The sequence below is a fragment of the Notothenia rossii genome (assembly GCF_949606895.1).
Source record: "Notothenia rossii genome assembly, chromosome: 8".
In the NCBI taxonomy this organism is placed as follows: Eukaryota; Metazoa; Chordata; class Actinopteri; order Perciformes; family Nototheniidae; genus Notothenia; species Notothenia rossii.
In genome coordinates, this window is record NC_136906.1 from 67,020,122 (window position 1) to 67,040,652 (window position 20,531).

The window sequence follows — 20,531 nt, forward strand, 5'->3', positions numbered from 1 at the left end:
AATCCCTTTGAGAGCTCATCTCTCCTCAATCCTCAGCTGACTGACTTTTGATCAGTGGGAACCTAGAACACAAAGGGTGATGGGTTTGTATGTGTTCGTGTAGTCTACATAATTAAGTCAAATTACTTTGAGGCACCTGTATTGAAGCCGTTTATCAATAAATAATCAGAAGAGAAAGAGTTGCTTGCAAGGGTGTTGAACTAATTTGGCTTCTGTCTTGGACTGTTTTTAAAACAACCTTAAAGGCTACACATACATATGCTCTTGAATTCCTCATGGAGGCAAATTGCCAAGTTTTCTTAACATTAATAATTAATACTATTCATTTTGCAGTTTGCTCTTGAGGTCCAGGACTGAATAGTTTGTTTTTGTAAACAGCACAAGCACAGATTGCTTCAGTGGGAAGGTCAGGGACAGAAGGAGTAATACTTTGCCAGAAAACCATTAATTGGCTGAAAAGACACTTTTTTGTGGACAGAGGACAGTTTGCCCTCAAATGTTGGCAAGCAACATCCTTATGCTAATAGTAAAAGTACATACCACACTATAGTTTAGAGTTTGTTGTTCATATATTTTTCCCATCTCTAGCTAGCCATGCTAACACCTGTGTACCTTAGCACAGCAGTGCTTTTGAGCTAAATGCTAGCATGCTAACATGCTTGTGCTCAACATGGTCAGCGTCTTTGTTTAACATATTAGCATATTAGCATTTGCTCATTAGCATTAAACAAGAAGTAGAGGTTGATATTTTTCCCTAGAATCTAGATGCTGCCTGTACAAGTGAATTAATAAAGTCACGTTAAAGGTGGGGTAGGTAAGTTTGAGAAACCGGCTCGGTTATATTCCATGGAATGCTCTTAACATCCCGATAGCAATGAATATCTTAAGTGCTTTGACAAAAGATCCATAAAAAATTTCATCTGTGGAAGCCGTAGTACTGTAAAAAGCACAACCAATCATTTTAGCCGGCTAAATTAACTGGATGGCCTACCTGCCTGTCAGCCTGTGTTGGAGGAGGGGCTCTGTAAGGAACTGGCAGATTATTTCCGGTTGTGTATTTTCAAATTCTAGCGCACTCGAGCTGGTTTCTCCAAAATTACCTACCCCACCTTTAAGGACTATAAAAGAGATAAAATAGAGACTTTTTCCATGTCAATCTATCCAATAGGTATTACGATATTTCAATAGGGCAGAAGTTACAATACTATGGCCAAAAGGTTGTGCAGTGAACAAAGAACACTTTACTTCCTTAATTAAACTATCAACTCCTGCTATGTTTGCTGCTTTAATTATTTCTACTGTCTCCAATCTAAATGATCTCTGCCAAGACAAATGTTTTTCAAATAGTAACAACTATCGGGACCCTCCTCTTCCAGGGCAACAGTCATTAAGCCCAATCCTGACACAAAATCATTAGCTAATGGTCATTCTGACAAACTATGATCTCAGGACAGAAATCATCAACATCGCCTTCGTAAAACGACTCAGCATATTAGAGCCAAATAACTGCCATCTGGTACTAGCAACTCTTAATTGAAAACATCTAATTTACTAGGTGGTGAACATTATTCAATAATAAATTCCGTCAGCTTGGGTAAGTTTTGATATGGTCAACACCTAAACTGTAAATGTCACTGAATGCCAACACTTCTTCTTGACATTAGAGATCACAATGAATCTACTTGATTTATAGTCAATTCAGACATGACTGAAAAAAGAAACTCATAAATATTTGATCAACATATTTATCATGGCAAGCCGGAAAATGTAAAAAACAATACATAATCTATTAACAGAACATTTTACTCTGGATACGGTAAATTTGCATGAACTATATTTGAACTGCTCTCAATGTCATTCCAATAAAAACAAATGTATGCTTACAGTATCTTTGTATACCTGGAAACTTTTCTTATACTTACCAAAAGGCACATGTCTTTTAAACAGAATTGCCTACTCGTTACAGTGAGGGCTTTTTCCTCATGAATCAATTTTGAGAAAAATCTGACGTATAGACTCACTCACTTGTTTTTAGTCCTATAGGAAATGTTTCAGGGACATGTTTGCTCTGTTAAATTACAATGCTCATACTCATAAACTCATAACAGTTCATATGAAGGTTTTCTCGTTATTATGAGAAGTACGAGGCATTCTTATGATACAGATACACAACTCTTTCTATCTGTATATACTATTAGAACATTTTAAGAAAGAGTTTTATAAAAAATAATTTTCAATTATGTTTGACTGTTCCTTTAAACCATATACATTACATGGAATTCAATATATTGTATATATTAAGTGTTAACATACTGAAAAATAACCTTTTTTTGTGTTTCATAGATATCCCTTATGAGATTAGAGGATGTTTTGATATTAGGAGGCATTTTTGGTGGGAAGTATTCAACTATAGAAGAGGTTAAAATTATAAGCGATGGACAAATCGGTTTCCCCCGGGACGTAAAGACCTTTCAGCTCTGGTACATCAGAGGAGAAAATTGGTTCTACAAGTTCAATAAATATACCAGCGAGATTCCCCAAGAGGGAAGTCTTATCATCACCCTGACAAATTTGGTTGATGGCTAGATCCACCAATCCATAAAGCAGGGGTCATACTGTCGGTTAATGCCTTTATAAGAACGTGCTTACGCAATAGTGATATTTATAATGCATTTGTATATGACCTTTTCTCTAATTGAAACATTTATTAATTAATCTGCTATTTAGTCATCTTTTACTTTCTTTCTTTAACACAACTCTCTTCTTTTGCTACATACATACATACAGTCAGTATAACAATTCAACAACATCCAAGTAGCGCTACAGGTTTATTTTGATTGTTTATATAATATTTAATCTAGTACCCTATGGTATTTTATATAATATTTGTGGAGGGAAATATGTAAGAGAGATAAGTGAAGGTCTGCTGAGGAAAAATATGATATATATATATATATATATATATATATGTTATGTGTGCCCTTAAGTACAACACAGAAGAGTTTTGTGATCTGATGCCTCTATCAGCACACCGGCATAATTATTCTGTTAAAGAGCAATTTGCAGGGTTTTGTTTTTACTACATTTATGCTTAACCTTGCCTGAAAATTACAATTAAAAATGTTAATGCAGGATTTTATATGTTTTACAAGACATAAGGGCAGGAATTCAGAGGAAAAGGAGCCGTTTTGAGCTCTGCTACTAACAACTGCTTTTTTTAAGGTCATACGTCAAACGCGTCATATTACGTCACATGGGGGAGTTAACTTTCTCGGACTCGTTCTCTGCCCAATCCGCGGTAGTAGTTTGTAGTTGGTTTGAGCGGTTGTGATTTAGTGAGCTGGTATTTTTTCGGTAATTTTACATTGCATTTCACCATTTGTAATAATGGTAAGCTTGTGTTTGTGTATGGAGCTATTTCAGGGTCATAAGTTTTGATCATTCAAAAAAAATGCAATTTATTGAAAGTTCAAGTTTTTATCCTGAACTTTGAAAAATACTATGATGTATTCAAAAATAAAAATAAGTATTTTAAATCATTTTTCAGGTTGAATATCATTTTTGATTCAGTTCAGCAATTTTTTGGAATAAAATATTTATTTTCAGATTTCACTTTTATACATATTTTGATATTTGAATCCTTATTTTTTTCAGTTGCAAATTTTTCGTTTTCAGATTCAAAACAATAATTTTTTCAGTTTCAAATCTTGTTTTTTCAGGTCTCACATTGCTTTTCACCTTCAGATCGTTTTTCACTTTCAGACCTTTTTTTTCCGCTTTCAGACTTTTGGCCGTGATGTTGCGTGGGGGGGCGGGGCTTAGCAAAGAGTAGTTTGGCATCCTGAGTGGCTGGCCTCCCTCTGTCATGTTGCCTTAAAGGATGTTAAGTAGCGCGAGAAATATAACTCAATACTTTCTATACACAATACTCCCGTGATTCGTGGTAAACTGATACCAGCGTCAAAGTTCCTTTAAGCAAGCTGTTGAGCATCGTAATTGGCAACAATCAAGGTATAAGAGCAATAAACTGTGCTAGAATGTGAAATTACGTATCCGCAATCAAGCATTGTCCTTCCCCACTTCCACGTAGCTCCATGAACGCAGCATAGTATTGGCTTGGTTTTTGCGATCAGAATCAGATTACCTTTATTAGTCCCACAGGAGATACATTTACATTTTTACAGCAGAGAAGAGCCAAAGACAGCTTAATGCTACCTAAAGCATGCATGAAAAAAGTATTAAAGATTAAAAAAAGAAATTATATATTTTAAAGTTACACATTTTTACATAATACACACCCTGTAACAGTTCTGCAGATTTAGCAGCACAGTTTTTAATGGCATATATATATTGCACATATTGCAAATATTGCACATAGTTGGTATTTATCAACAAGAGGTGTTATAGTCTGAGTTCTTTTGTGCGGGGTCTAGAGGCTGTGCTGGTTGTATAGTCTGACCGCTGCAGGAAGGAAGGACCTGCGGTATCTCTCCGTGAGACAGCGGGGGATGGCGTCAGGTCCGCCAGAACAACCTGCTGGCTCGTTGCGGATACGTAATTTCACATTCTAGCACAGCTTATTGCGCTTATACCTTGATTGTTGCCAACTACGATGCTCAACAGCTCGCTTAACGGAACTTTGACGCTGGTATCAGTTTTATTTCCCACCTATCACGGGAGTATCGTGTATAGAAAGTATTGAGTTATATTTCTCGCGCTACCTAACATCCATGAAGGCAACATGACAGAGGGAGGCCTGTCACTCAGGATGCCAAACTACTCTTTGCTAAGCCCCGCCCCCCCAAGCAACATCAGGGTCAAAAGTTTGAAAGCGAAAAAAAAAGATCTGAAAGCGAAAAAAAAAGATCTGAAAGCGAAAAACGATCTGAAGGTGAAAAGCAATGTGAAACCTGAAAAAACAAGATTTGAAACTGAAAAAATTATTGTTTTGAATCTGAAAACGATAAAAATGTAACTGAAAAAAATAAGGGTTCAAATATCAAAATATGTATAAAAGTGAAATCTGAAAATAAATATTTTATTAAAAAAAATTGCTGAACTGAATCAAAATAATATTCAACCTGAAAAATGATTTCAAATACTTATTTTTATTTTGAATACATCATTGTATTTTTCAAAGTTCCGGATAAAAACTTGAACTTTCAAATACATTTTATTTTTTTGAATGATCAAAACTTATGACCCTGAAATAGCTCCATATTTGTGCGGGTTGCACAAACACAAGCCTGTCAGGGCATCGAGTCCACAGTTTCCCTCACGGGAAAAGGACCGGAGCTAGCGTTCGTTCCTGGATGCGTTGTGCATCCACCTCCCTGCAGCACATACTCCGTCTCCACAGCTTTATCAAGAAACCGTATTAAATCTCTCTCCCCCCCTTCGATGCTCTCTCTCCCCTCCAGTACACGGCACCGTAAGACGGTAACGCTGTGGTGGCTGTACTGCTCCAGCCGTCTCCTTTGTGTTTGTTTGTTTCACCCCTGTCTGTGTTGTTTGTGTGGGCGTGGTAGCTGTCACTCCTGGCTCCCGGCTCAACCGCCACTCACCTGCTGCAATCAGCTGTGAACCCTCCCCGACTACACAACTGCTTTCCATCAAGCCATTTACAACGGCATATCAACGGAGGCTCCACAACCTTTCTCCGCCAGATCGTCAAGTATCAGCCGTATCTCGCGTCTCCCCTCCGGTCAACACCGTAGTGTGGAGTTGCATTAGGTAACGCGAGATGCGGCTGACACTTGCGCATTAGTTTCTGTTATGGATCAGTATCAACAGTCCTGCCAGTAACGTTACTATATTATCAATACTACTTTAGTTATAGCCTGATCTATGATTGCTAACTTTACAATGTTTTGATGTGACTGACGTTAGCTAACGGTCACTCACCAAGACAGCTGCTCTGTTCTCCACTGGTTCTCCACACACCAAAACTCAATTTCTCTCCGATGGCCGTTATTTTTTCTAATCCTTGGCTGCTCATGGTCTCTTGGACGCCTAGCAGGCTCATAATTATAATCATATGCATTCGAATATATATTTTCAACCTCTTCTGTGTCAAAACTAGCATTGTGATCCATGTTTATTCATACGTTAGACCGGCCGCTCTCCCCCTTGTTTCCCCCACGTTACATCACACGCGGGAGGTCACGTGCGGAGGCTTTTTTATGCGGAAGTGAAAATGTCTTACTAAAACGACGCCAGATTTCATTGTAGTGTATATTTCTGTATATTTTTGGATCTCAGTTACCAACTGAGCGAATTTGGGATTTTTTACAGGAATGTTGCCAAAGACATCTTAGTCTCACAGTTGTTGACAGACTGTGTTTCGGGATTTCTAAATACAATGTGTCTTACAAACCCTAAGGTCTTTACATCCCCTGGGTTTGGAAAGGCCAATCACAACCATTTAACATGGATTCAAATGGATAACATGCTGTTATTGGTCGGCTCAGCAGCAGGATGAAAAGAACAACTGAACCTGTTAGTGGCAAGATGAAAGCTCTGAAATAGTTCCTATTATGAACATTATCATCAGTGAGTGAACCATCTGTGTGCATCTGCATCAGCCGTTTGCATGTAACCACCCCAATACAATGGGCCATTTGGTTGTTCTATGCAGTGTTTAAAACTACTCTTTGATTGTTTCTACCAAGTTAATGCAACAAAGGCTTTAGTGGTTCGTAGCATTAAGAGATTCGTTATTCTACAGACACTTGGTTTGTAATACTGCAAGTGAAATCAGTAGGCAATACACTCAATAAAAATTGTATTACCTCACTTAGAAATCGACAAAAATCGATTTTTCTAAATAAGAATCTTGCTATATTATTACTTTAAATGTGAAGGGAAATGTCTCGCAACTCACTGTCAAATAATAGAATGGGAGACATGGAAATATGTTGATATAATACAGCCTGCAGTGGCCACAGAATAAATACACAAACAGTACTTAACTGTCACTCAAGTATCCTGAGGTTAAGAGCTCTCGTTGTGTTTACTCGTAATCTTTTTGTCTGCCACTCACTATAATCCTCAAACAAACAACATACTGTCGAGTTGAAACCTAGTAACCTCAGAATTTATTAAAAATTAAATGAAAGAGAAAAATCTGTAGTCACAGTGTGGAGTGTGGTAACAATCATCTTCACGAGGTCCTGCAGAAGAGAAAAGGTTGAAATTATGAATATGATGTTGATGTTTTCGCTTACCTTGACTAAATCCTCCAGCTCGGAGGAGTTTACGCATGCGTGCATGGCCAGGAAGTCGAGTTTTTCTGCGAGAATGGCCAGCTTCTGGGAGCTCTCGTGAGGCTGCTCCAGGGCTCTGAACACTGTTGCTCCAATGATGAGGTAAAGCACCACCATGAAGAAGATGGCTGACACCGTTTTCCACCTCATCACTGTAGTCCGGGTTTCACACTCGTCCTCTGGGGTGTAAAGCACTACCGGTTGGATGGAGAAGGACAGGCGAGGCTTGCAGTTATGGGCGGCAGACTTCGGGTCAAGAAGGTCAGGTGTGGCCACTGTGAGGAAGGAATGTATTAATGTGGATCCATTTATTTCTGTTGCATACTCATCTTAGTACCAACTCCACCGCCTCAGCAAAACATCTTCCCTAAGGGATTAAGTCTATCTGTCTATCCATCTATCCATCCCTCCATCCTCCACCTACTCTATCTATCTATCTATCTATCTATCTATCTATCTATCTATCTATTTTAAAACATGGAGTTCTTTCATGTGTTTTATACAATGTTAGAGCAGGGGTGCATCAAATATTTTCATTTCATTTTGGCAGTTAATTTCTTGATAATTCAATTCAACATTTACCACAATAAATGTCATAAAACAGTGAAAAATAACCATTGCCATTTTCAAGAGCATAGAGTGAAGTTTTGAGTGCCTAAGAAAGCAGCTTTTCATTATATAGAATAAGCTGGAACAACAGTGTTTAAATCATTTCTGCTGACGTGTCTTTTATTTAACAATTAATCGATTAGCAAACTTTAGGAAGGGATGACAGTTATAATTAATGGATAGTGAAATATACTCACTTCTGTCATAGATAGGAAACTTCAAGCCTACAACATCTCTTAATACTGATTCAACCACTGAGCACAATGATCTTTATAATATCACTTATTATATCAATCCCTTCAGCCCTACTTTCTCCGGACAGGAATCGTGACCCTTTTTTTTTTGCTTTTGTGTCCCACAATACAAATGAATACAAAGCTCATTAAAAATGTAACTCGCTTTGTCACAATCCCATTTCCCCCAACAGATTGCAGAAGAAGATGCAATTACATAACCACCCCAGGAGTTCCTAATAGCCAGTATTTCACTGTACGCGATTTATGGAGAGGATTACTTCTTCAACAGCTGAAATATATCATGTAAAAAAAAAACATAACGATATTCATTGTTTTTGTGTTTGTTTTTACTATATGCATTATCTTATTTATTTATATCGTTGAAATGGGTCTTAAGATGCAGAAGTAGGTTATTATAAAAGCTACAATACAAGTGTCACATGCAGAGACAACATCAAATATTAAATTGTGAGGCTAAAAGATTGCCACAACCACTAAATTCCTCAAGCAACTCACTATAAAACAACGCAGACACATTCTTTATCCTCAATCTATGAAGGGGCAGTAATGAAAACATATTTATATCATTTCATATTTCAAATGCTGAATTTCAATTAGTTTTTACGCACTTACTTCTCTACCATCTCTACCCTCTTTGTTTCCTCATCGACGGACCTTTTTTCCCCCAAAGAAAGGGTAAATAATGATCTCCTGTTAGTGGGGCTTTTTGCCTCCGGTGCTCCCACCGAGGGACGTGGCCGCTCTCCACATGGCTTCTCCAGCGAGCTGCGCTTCCCTTCACTTTAAAATCTCCGGAGAAAATACATCCAGGACATTTCGTTTTCACCAAAAGACGCGTTTAGGACGGTGCGTAAAAGGAACAAGGGAAACACATCGCTTCCATGAAATCCATGCGGGTGTTTGGAGACATCGCTGCTCTGTGAGGACGCAGAGGTTTGGATTGTACCGGTTAGGAAGCTATTCACACGAGTGACACATTGGAAACGCTGCACTCCCACTCGGTGTGACAGCTCCTACTGTAAAAACAGAGAGAGAAGCTGCGTGCTGGCCAACACTTCACAGGCCTCTCATGCTGCAGAATCTCAGCCAACAATGCATGAGCACAAACTGAAGATGCTCAGTTGAGATTGTGTAAGACCGGGCTGTAGCTCAGCATGGATTGGTCTCACATATATTGTGCATGGAAGACCACTCTTGTTCCATCATGGAAGCTGCCCGCCCACTGTTATCCCCTGGTGGCCTCTGAGCAGCCATTTAGGTTTAAAGTGCCTGGCTCAAGAGCACACTGACAGATGCTGTAAACTAAAATAGAGTGTTTTCCCCTTGCATTATGCATAAAAAAGCCAAATTGTTCAATTTGCTATTTGCATGTCATCACTTCCTTGGAGATGATTACCTGCAGGTCACCTGAGCATCCATTTTTGGTGCACTCTCTTTTCCGAGGCCATTTTCCTCCAGTTTCAGAAAGGAAATAAGAAGCATTTTCCTTGCTTTGACTGTGAGTTAAACTCGTGACATCCCAGCAAACTTAGACAACAGCCAGCTACTGCAAGGAGACCTCCAGTTGCAGGGGCTTTGATTGGCAAATGTTAGTGAGCGAAGTGAGTTTTATGTCACTGATTTAGTTTATATTTCTTTATGGCATGAAGGTTAGACCAATACTCGGAGACACTAAACCAAGACGGGCACATATTTTGAGTAATTGAATTGTCAGTTGCAGCTTGCTTTTCTCTTCTGACGAGGAAGTGTGCAAGAGTAGCTTTGTTTGCACAGATGTGTCCACCAATATTGATTTGCATGAGCTACTGCTGCTAATTGAATTGAGAGACATGCCCAACTGTGCTGTTTGATGCTCTGACACACACACACACACACACACACACACACACACACACACACACACACACACACACACAAGATAATTGATAGAAAAACCCGTAATAATCCCCAATTCTGCTGACATTTCAGTTTTCCAGTAGCTGAGTTTGCTAAGGAAAGAATGCCTCTTCTGCAATAGATAGAAGTAATAAATTGTATAGGTGCAGTGTGCAGCAATAAAAGCATAAAACAATTCAACGTGCTTGTGCTTCACCTTCTGAAGGGCTTTCAGGAGATTGTGTCCGCATTTCAACAAACTGGTTGTTCCATTATAAATCAAAATGGTTTTCTACTTTGTTCTATTTCTTTCATTCTTTTCCTTTTCTGCTCGTCACTTTCTGACTTCAAATGATTCAGTGTCAAGCATCCAATCTGCACTATAGCAGACACATTGTATCCTTTCACGTCTATGCTGCCGCCTATTAGATTAATGTTCCCTACATTATTCTAGTGATGGACAAACTACTGCTCCTTAAAATATAATAACGTCTGGGGCTTTTTGATGCAGTATTTATAAAACAATGTTAAATTATTACTTCTTGTTCTCATATTCTTTTTATAGAGCCACATTATTAATACAAAGTGAAATTATGAAATGTAACGTTGTTAAATCTCCTCTGTGACACCCAGTCATGTCACTGTGTACTCAGGAAGTCAAGTGATAATTTGTCCAATACTAACTGTCCTCAGAGTAACCGAAGACTTTTGAAGATCTGCCAGTTTTGCTTATGTTGCTATGGTTACGTTCCTGCTGTAATTGTAACAGCAGCACTTAATAGGCAGGATATAACAAAGGGAATCACACTGCAGTAAACCTACCCTGTTTGCTGTGCATTAATGACCAGCTGTGTATCACCTTTACAGGGCAGTTTGTTATGTGTGCAGTTATGGTGCCTCTTCTCTCATTAGACTGAGAGTGAGAGAAGAGTGGATCCACCACTGGTAGCAACACTTAATGTACGAACACAAATCTGACAGAACATATATGTGAAATTATGTATTGTAAAAGCATCTTGTAAACGTGGGGTTAGTCTTAACAGCCTTTATACCTCATCTAAAGGGTGGTTTGTAACCCCTCCCCCCATAAATAATATTATAGATTATCCTCACTGCGCTCTATGTAGAATATCTGTATGTACTCACTCGCTTGTGCATTATATGGGTCTATTTTCTTCGTATCCTTTTCACCATTTGCAAATCCCTCAGTCTCCCCTTGTTTTCCTTTCTCTCTCTGCCAACAGTAATAAGTCCAGAAGTCTGATTTTCATATTTATTTGATGCATCTTTGATTTGAATCTACAACGTTTTTTAATCGATGTTGAGAAGTGTTTAATATTTACCTCAGAGATGTAGCAGAAGTACATATTATCATAAAATGGAAACATTCAGGCACAGTACAAGTATGTAAATCTTTATAATTGAGTACGATACTTGTGTAACTGTACTTTTCACCACTGCATATATGCTACTATTAATCCCAGTGATTGGTTAGATTCTCTTTTTGTTGTATGTCTTCAGGAGAGCTCAGAGGTCAGGTCAGCCAGAGAAGATTTATGAGCACTCAGGCAAAGTGGAAACACACATTTCATTTAAAACGTTCTCTGCGGCTGGAACATACCTAAAAATGGCTTTCAATGATAATGCTGACATGTTTTACCAGCAGAACAACAACACTTCTAGCTGTAGACATCTAGCTGCTTTGCTTTAGGGCTGTCTTTTGTCTGCTTCTTTGAAACACTCATATCTGATTTTCCCACTCTTAGCCTCTGAATATTAAGTGAAACTATCTTGACCTCATGATAAAGATGCTGGAAATTCATAACCATTCCGTCTCATCCTTTTATGTTTCTTCTTACTTTTAATTATTTCCTAGCTTTGGTGTAATTTGCAGTCTGACAGCATGATTGTGTTTCTTATCAGGTCAAAAGAGGAACAAAATCAATCTAAAAGCCTCTACTTGTATTAAAGAAGCCATTACAGCCAAGCCATACACGCCTCATATAATGAGACATGAGGCATATCTCTAAATTGCCTGCTCGCTCATGTTGGTTTGCTATCTGTTATCAAACTGTGCGGTGAAGCTACACACAATGAAGCATTTGAATACAGTTATAAGTTAAATGACCTGAGTTTCCATTGACTTTGAAAGCGTCTTATCTATAAATACGAGGTAGATGTGCAAGAATAAATGGCTCAATGTGACTCTGAAGTAATGAGCCTGAGTCAGACTAAACTTTTATTTTTATCCATTTGCATACGTCTTCAACTTTATGTGAAGCAGTTACATGCTCAGGTAGAGTTTAATGTAGTGTTTCTGGTTTAACGAACCCATTTGTGTCTTTTTCCATCTCGTTATTAGTCTCCTCATGAGGTATGAACTCACGCCTCGGCATCTCTTGTACTAATTTGCCGACTGTGTCTCTCGAACAGAACGTCACCTGCCGCAGGAACACATGGCTTTTGTAACATGACAGTAATCTTATTATCGGTGACATTGTTGTGCTAATGGACTCTATTACCATAGCAATCTGTCCTAATGTCACAGGAAAATGCACACACTGTTGTAGTGAACCATTTTACAGTTCCCATGGGACCAAAAGGTGCTCACAAAGTGCTTTCTTACAAACAATTTATGTTAATTAGAATTTAAATTATAAGCTTTGAAGATTTAACAATTTAAGAATACATTATTTCCAAAGACTCTCCAATTCAAATGTCATGCAGTATATAGAATGCCGTGCTTGTTATTTTGTTTTCAAAGTTAGAACATACAACAATGCAAAAAATAATTGTATCTCATGAACAGATGGTTGGAAATCAGTTTGTTCCTTTATTAATGCAGAGCCATACAAAATACCAAGGTGCTCCTAGTTCAAATCTGACAACAATAGCTGAAGAAAAGAAGAAGCTCCAAACACAGATGATCAGCAACTTCATCAGACAGTAATGCTGAGAGTGGAAAGAGTTTAACGTCGATACGACATTCATATTTTATACTTTTGCCAGCAATCTTGCACTGTAAAGACTTCAAGGTATCTCAAACAAATTGCTTCTCAAAATCCTGCTGATTACACCTGAACCATTTCCTCTGAGGTTGTAGTTTTCTCATCCTGCAGAGGATTATCAGCAGTATTTACAGCAGCAGGAAGCATTTACTGGATATAATAAGATTGCTTTTAGATGTAGTGTCTACATAATCAAATTGACACACTGGATATGACAGGCTCTACACATGTATACACTCTCCTCTTTGTGAGGCAAGATATGAAAAGTAAAGTTAATCTCCCGGGAAAAGGTTTTAAAACGTTTCTAAAGAGACAAAATAACCCACAGTGCTTCTGATAGGGGTCGTGGGTTTGAACAGATAATATAGTTATATATAGTTAGCACTGATGTGGAAACAGTCTCTGTAATTGAGGCTGGTCAGAAGCTTCTCCCTCATTAAGCTGTGCTTAACAATGCATTGCATCCACTCACTGGCTCTTTATAGCTGATAGAGCTAAAAAAGAATAACTTTGCTTTCACAGCGGACAAGAGTCTTTCATCTCCTGCTTATTCGACTGAGCCCTGTGGAAATCAATCGTAGTAAACACGTGAGCGAAAGGAACTTGTGCGATGTGTGTTTAGACATAAAACAAGCAAACGCACACACATGCATTTCCATTAAATCCATTCAGAGAATATAAACTCAGGTGCCTGCAGTGCTTTGAATTATACAAGCCTAAAAAGCAGGGGAGGTGACACAGAAGTGTTTGCTGCTCAGGTATTCATCAGGCGGTGGAAGGCAACTTTGGCACATGATCGACAATTTTAGAAATATTAACGAGTTTAAGTGATTAAGGTCAAGGGGTTTTCACTTGATAATTAAACATTACTGCTTTATCCCCTCTTATACTGTACACACATTACTCTATTTAGTAAGGATCCAATGATTTGCTACAGTATATGCTTCTCTGCTCTTTGACTTAATTTGCCGACTATTGATTTTTAGCTAAATAAAAATCAGAAGTCAGCCTTCAACAAAGAGCATCCCTGTATTACACCTGGGTTTCTGCTTGAGGAGAGCACTTGAAGGGTCATGAAATACGAAGTTCTTCTCTTCTCTTTTCACAATCCCACACACAGGTCTCTTGCATAACTGATGAAAATAGTCTGGAGAGGTGAAAACCCAAAACAGCAACACTTGCAGCACAAAGGACACATTTATTGTGAGGCCAATGCATTTCAGATTGAAGCCTTCATGTTCATCACAAGACACATGACAAAGAACATTCAAATGGTATGGGCAGGACAGACATTTTCTTACAGATTATATACAGTATATGTCAAAAGACACCCACTGAAATACATACTGTAATTTGGTTCATTATTATATGGTTTCAGGCAAATCATATTATGTTAGAGTGATTGGTTTATAATGTAGATTGGTGACAAGATTAATGAATCTATGGAGAGTTAATGGTAGTCTGCAGGTCTCCAAATTGTGAATCCTAACTAAGTGTGGAATAGTACAGTATGAAAACACTCTACAGTGCTAAACATTGAAAGTGTCTATTATGCTTATAAAGTGAGAACCTGAAATGAGAATAACAGAAATAACACTTGGGAAAATAGAGATTTTCAGTAATACTTACAGTGTCGGTGAAGAGACTGAATAAACTTCAGGCAGAGAATGTCACAGTTGGACACTGACTGCAACATCATCAATGGGCTTAGACATGCTGTGTGGACTTTGAAGGGAATGAGAAAACGTGAACATTTCTCTGGTCTTAAGCTTGGAAGGCTACCTGGGGCCGCCAGAGATAATAAAAAAAAACTGCACAGATTCCATAGTTATTTTTATTATAATATGAGGAATAAACACCCAACAGTAACTTTCTGTTGATTTTATTAAGACATGTTTGAAAGATGTGACTGTGACACTCAGATTTTTTGTTTTTTACCTCAGATGTCGATGTCCCCGTGATCTTCACCGCCCACAGAGATGTCAGTGTCACCTATCCCACCGGTACACTTACGCAACGGGGGGTTAATTAAGATTAATGTGAGAGCTGACAAGGGTATTGCTGACTGAGCTGACACACACACACATTCTCACACACACTTGAACAAAAGGCTGAAAGCTGGTATGAGGAGATATCCGCTGGGCTGTGAGTGCAGAATGCAGTTGTAAGTGGCCATGAGAGTGTAATTCATCAAAAAATAAGATTATAAAACTTTAATGTTGTCTCAAAAGGCCTCTGAAGGGTAGCAGATCAGATGCTTTCATTTAATCACAAACCACATAAGGGCCATAAACAGCTGATTTTAACCGAGTGTGTCTGTACAGCTTGTCTGCAAATCATCCTCATTTTTGAAAAAGGTCACTTGAAAAGACTTTAGGAGTGTTCTTTTTTTTCATTGATATGACATGTTTTTATGGCTGTTCTCATTTTGATAAAGCCTGTAAGCCACAAGTTGTGACAAACACGAAAAGTGTAGTCAATTCTCTAGGCAGTTGAAACAGGCAAAGCGGGGAAAAGGTGGGGGGATCTAGGTGAGAGGCTTTGGTATGATAAATTAAGTCCTGGCATTGGTGTCTTCGAGGGAATGTATTATAATAACAAAACAATGAGCTTTAATGAGGTGCAAGTGGTATGGATCTCCATCAGCTGTTGCTGTGAGAATACTGCTTGGAATGAGTCGACGAGAGTTATGCAACATATGTCACACATTGGGTCATAGCCTTCACTTTTCAACCATATTTCTTTCATTTGTTGTTGAAGCTCGATGCTTTTCAGGATGATAATAGACAGTATTGGTTCTTCCTTTGCAACAAAGATAACCAATCTGCTCTTTCCAGCCTTTTATTTCTTCCGTCTGCAGGATCCAAGATTAATATGAGATCAGCACTGCATCCTGTCACCAAGAAAATAAGAAACATTTCCTTTGGGGTGGTTTGTTTGACAAGGAGGATTTCAGAGTGCAATTCAGACACATGCACGCACGCACGCACATACCCGCTTTTCAAATAATAGCACTGTGTGTGGTAAAATGATGGGCACTTTTGATAACACTGACAGAATGACATCTTTCTTTCATGGTTTGAATTCAAAGCGACTCAGTAGATTGATTGCTTAATTAATAAGGTGTGTTTGCAACTGAAAACTGATGGGTTTAATACTTTTTTTAGGTCCTGTTGCTACTCCCTTGATGTCTGTAGCACACACACACAGACACACCCCCCCACACACACACACAAACACACACACACACGCACACAGACACACTTCCGGAGGGGAATCTTCATTTTGCTTTTAGCTCAGCGCCTTATCAATTGCCTCTTTCTTCGCAGGCGACTGACAAACAGCGCTCAGAGAAAATGACAAACGAATCGATAAACGTCTGAGAGCTGAACTAGAGAATCCATACAAGTAAATTGCGCTCATATATTTACCTCCAACCATGTCCTTCCCTGCGGACACATTCCCTAACTACAACAACAACATCAGCAAACCGCAGAAATTTTCTTCTGTGGTTTCTTTTGATTTTTTTCTTTCAAACAGAATGAAACTGTGGAGACAAATGGCAGAAGTCCATTGAAGATACTGGATCCTTTGAGCGTAAGATGCTGCAGCCTGTGTGCTTGGGGTTTTGCAACTTGCATAACAAGGTCTTGCCCAAAGACATTATTACGTGGGATATGATAGGAAAGCTCAACCCAGTGTTTCCCCTATATACAAATAGTGGCGGTGCAGCGCCGCTGCTGAAATATGAGCGCCGCTGTTAGGGGGCGCCAGCCAGGTACCCAAAAAATATATATATATATATATATATATATATATATATATATATATATATATATATATTCTTTTTTTCTTAAAATAATAATAAGTGGTGACCCTTTTTCATTTTTGATTGTTTGTGATGTGGATTTGTAGTATTTGTGTTACTGTATGTTCAATAAAGGTGTATTTTTGCTAAATGTTGAGACATTGCCACTGTATGTACTAGGCAGGGCCCATTTCTGGCCTAGGGCGCCAGATCTGGGGGGCGGTGCGCTGGTAGCTCTGGGAGGGAAAAAACATTTTTGACCGTTGGCGCTCATCCAAATGTTCGGCCTTGATGTAACAACATTCATAATTAAGTAAATGTAACACCCTTTTCACCCCGGTTACACGTTTAATTTGCCCTGTATGGTGTAAGTGATGAAAGTGGGGGATGTTGGCTTATCAGGCGCCCGCAGCTCACAGCCAAAGTGCGAGCGTGCGAGAGAGCGAGCAAGGGAGAGGGCGCACCGGTACCGGTGCTGTTGTTATTAGAATCTGGTGCTAGCTGTGCTAACGGATATAAGAAGTAGATGTTTCTACAACCAGGGTGGAGGAGAGCTATCCTGTCAGACTGAGAGGCTCAGTGAGGTAAAGGAATCTCTGAGTATTTAGATAGTTAATTTTAGTCTAAGTTATCTCAGTGGGTCTCAAACGTTTTGACCACAAATTATGTAAACACATATTTCCAAGGCACTCCTTTATAATTATTAGGATAAATAAAAACAGGTTTGAAATCATTCCAATGTATACTATAGGACAGTAAACCAAAAATATCGTTTAAAGTTGGAGAGATACAAAAATATGCATAAATAAATGTTAACTGGGTAAAATAAGATATGAATGAACAACAAAAATAAAATAAGCTACATTTATTTTTTATTGGCTATGGTAGGTTATTGGTTATGTTCACATACTTATTTGATTATTAAAATGTAAACCGATCTTTTTCATATGGGCGTTTTAGAGTTGTACACCCTAGATCAGGTCTCTAGTAATTGTGTGTTCAAAGTGCACCAGATTGAAGCATTTTACTGTAAAATGTTCAAAAAAAACATCTTCCCGGGGGGAAATACCCCCGGACCCCCCTAGAGGATGTGACGTCCACCCCCCAATTCCAACATGTTCATACAATACTGAATACATTTGAAGCCATTTTGACGTCTATTACCTATGTTAATAAGTTTCTGTTTTTGCAGTGTATTTGTCTTTTGTAGAGATTTGTCATTTATTCTTTACAAATAAAATGTCGCCTAAAATCTCACCTAGGGCAGCAAATTGTCTAGAACCGGCCCTGGTACTAGGCCTCAAGAGCCTTTCTTGTGCTGACACATAGAAACAAATTGGCGGGGCACACTTTGCACACGCACACACTAAAACATTCCACACGCACCGCGCTCACATTATGCTTGGCCCACGTGCCTTAGCACCGCTGCTATGACTCCATCCTAGGGGAAACACTGCAACCTCACAGTGATTTTGTTACTCGTTTCTTTTTGGATGCAATGCACAGCAGCCCAACGGCTCATTATCTGTAGGATAACGATGGCACATACTTGGAAGGCACCATCCAATATTAACATGTAGACATGATGAGAGACATTATCTATATGTATGGTACAATTAGTTGAAAGGGTTTTACATTCTCATATTGTGCTATTGAATCGACCAGCCATATTTTTTTATCGTTGCTTTTAAACTCTCCTCAAACTCTCCTTGTGCTACACACCAGTTAGATGAATAGTGTGGGTGTGAGATTGCAGCGCTCCATGCCATGTAGGCTACGTCACAGCAGATATAGCTTACCCTTTTGCGCACAGACACAAAGAATAGGGATGGGGAGACGGCTGAGCAGTGTTTGCGGTTAATCTCCAACATGTTGTCTCATTTTATTGTGCCCTTTTTGCTATCTCGCCAGAAAGCAGGTGCCATCTGTGTGGAAATTAAACTGGCAGGAAACAGATATGGGCTAACTCGGTGTTAATCCATAGCCTTCTGTTTACGTTCAACAGGCAACACATTATATTAGTCTAGAATGATCTTTTAAGTTACACTTTTTGTCTGGATGCCAGTGGCTAGCTGCTTATAGTAGAAATACAATTCTAGTACAATGTTTTTAACATGCCTCATTGAGGTGTCCCGCTCCTGTTCTCCCGTCTTTAGTCTTTTCTATCTCAGTGTCACTTCACAGTTTATGGATTCAAACTAACTTCGTAACAAGTGCTTTTTCAAATGTTGAGTGATGAGGAGAGGTACACAACCGTTTTCCCGCAGTGTGACTCGGATGTCATTTACAACACTGCAGCTGTGGCTGTCTCGCCAATTGCCTAAGTTAATTTTCAGGACCAACCATGGTTTGGATTGTAATTGCAAATGTTTCTTCCCCAGACACTGCAGGTATCTCAAGCTTCATTAGCTGAGGCAAAGCATTATGTGAGAGTGAAAAACAACAAGGCGCAATATTTCCGCGGAACAACAAGCCTCCTGGCTCTCTGAGACTAATATGTTAATTAATGTTTACACTTGTCATCATCTTCAAGTTTCTTTTTCTCAGGGATTTTAATCTCTTGTGGATCTTTTTTGCAGAGACTACACTGTGGTTATTCTATATTTTTCTTACTGTCCACAACAAAAAACAAAAATAAATTGATACTATTGAGTAGTCACAGTCGGATATTGTTTACTCCTCTGAGTCAGAGATTTCCATTGACGTTAAAAAATACACTGTTGAGCTTCACTGTTTCAATCGGCTGGAACAAAAAGCAGTCTGTTATTTCCCAAAAGATATCTTTATATTCCCTTAAAAAAAACTCTTTAAAAAACATTCAAAGATATATTGACCATGATTGTTTCACAACTCCAGCCAGCTCTTAGTATTCAATTGATAGTGTGTTAATTATAGTTTTAGACTTAAAAAAACTCCCCCATCATTGCAGATCCAGCCTCTCTCTCCTGACCTGCAGTACCTCCTTTTCCGTCGTTCCCGTCACCGAACCTTCCTCACCACATACTCAATCGCTTCAAATGCTTCCCATTTCCAGTGGCAGTGTGTTTACCAGCCCATCTCCATTGTGAGGCTTTTGCATTCGAGCTCTTTTTCTTAGCTGTTTCAGATGGACTTTTAAAGGATAACAACTTGATATTAAGATATAAGCTTACGGTTCACCTGTTTAAAAAAACAATACATTGTAGAGCCGATGAAAGGGAGTCAGAGGCGGTGTGTTCAGTATAGAATTCCATACTTTACTTTAGGATACATACAACTGCTTGCTGCAGCTCTCAAGCTAGCATAACCACAACAACAATGCTCCCACTAACTCGTCCTTGGTGCAACACACACTATAAAACAGTGAATTATGTCCCGTAAATGTCACCACAACATTTAATTTTTGTTTTCAATAAATTAGAATGAGTGAGTTTCTTTTTGATCAGGTGAAGGGCGTCTTTTTCCTTGGATGGAATTGGATGGAGCAATATATTGGCATCTACATTAATTTAATGATGAGAGAGTGTGTCCTTGTACACAAAGGTTACCATATTGCTTTGCTCTCTTTCTATACACTACATATTCCACTATAACTTCCTCATCTTTTAAGCCTTAATATTAATGTGTATTTATTTGGTGTGATGAGCAAGATGTATTACCATCAGGATTCACTGGTGTGTCCAAAGTAAAAATCATCAAATTGATTTATGCATTCAGCATCTTTCTCAGG

The 20,531-nt window shown here is 38.7% G+C and overlaps 2 protein-coding genes across 14 annotated transcripts in view; one reads left to right on the forward strand and one right to left on the reverse strand.

Annotated features, from left to right (window-relative positions):
- Positions 1–9,195, reverse strand: part of kcnk2b (potassium channel, subfamily K, member 2b) — a 40,281-nt gene extending 31,086 nt beyond the window's left edge. For 2 of the 3 annotated variants that reach the window (XM_079644729.1, XM_079644727.1), the window contains exons 1-2: positions 8,744–9,195; positions 7,227–7,540 (exon numbers count right to left, since the gene is read on the reverse strand). In XM_079644729.1, the coding sequence (XP_079500855.1) occupies positions 7,227–7,540; position 8,744 (315 nt within the window). In that variant the 5' untranslated portion in view covers positions 8,745–9,195. Of the gene's footprint in view, positions 1–7,226; positions 7,541–8,739 lie in introns of all 3 variants that reach the window. The other variant, XM_079644728.1, reaches the window with a different exon arrangement.
- Positions 1–20,531, forward strand: part of LOC307015829 (angiopoietin-related protein 7) — a 72,880-nt gene that overhangs the window by 6,206 nt on the left and 46,143 nt on the right. For 3 of the 11 annotated variants that reach the window (XM_079644726.1, XM_079644723.1, XM_079644725.1), the window contains one exon: positions 14,958–15,017. The exons of the other annotated variants lie outside the window; for them this stretch is intronic. The gene's annotated coding sequence lies outside the window, so the exon portion shown is untranslated. The remainder of the gene's footprint in view (positions 1–14,957; positions 15,018–20,531) is intronic. 11 annotated transcript variants of the gene reach the window in all.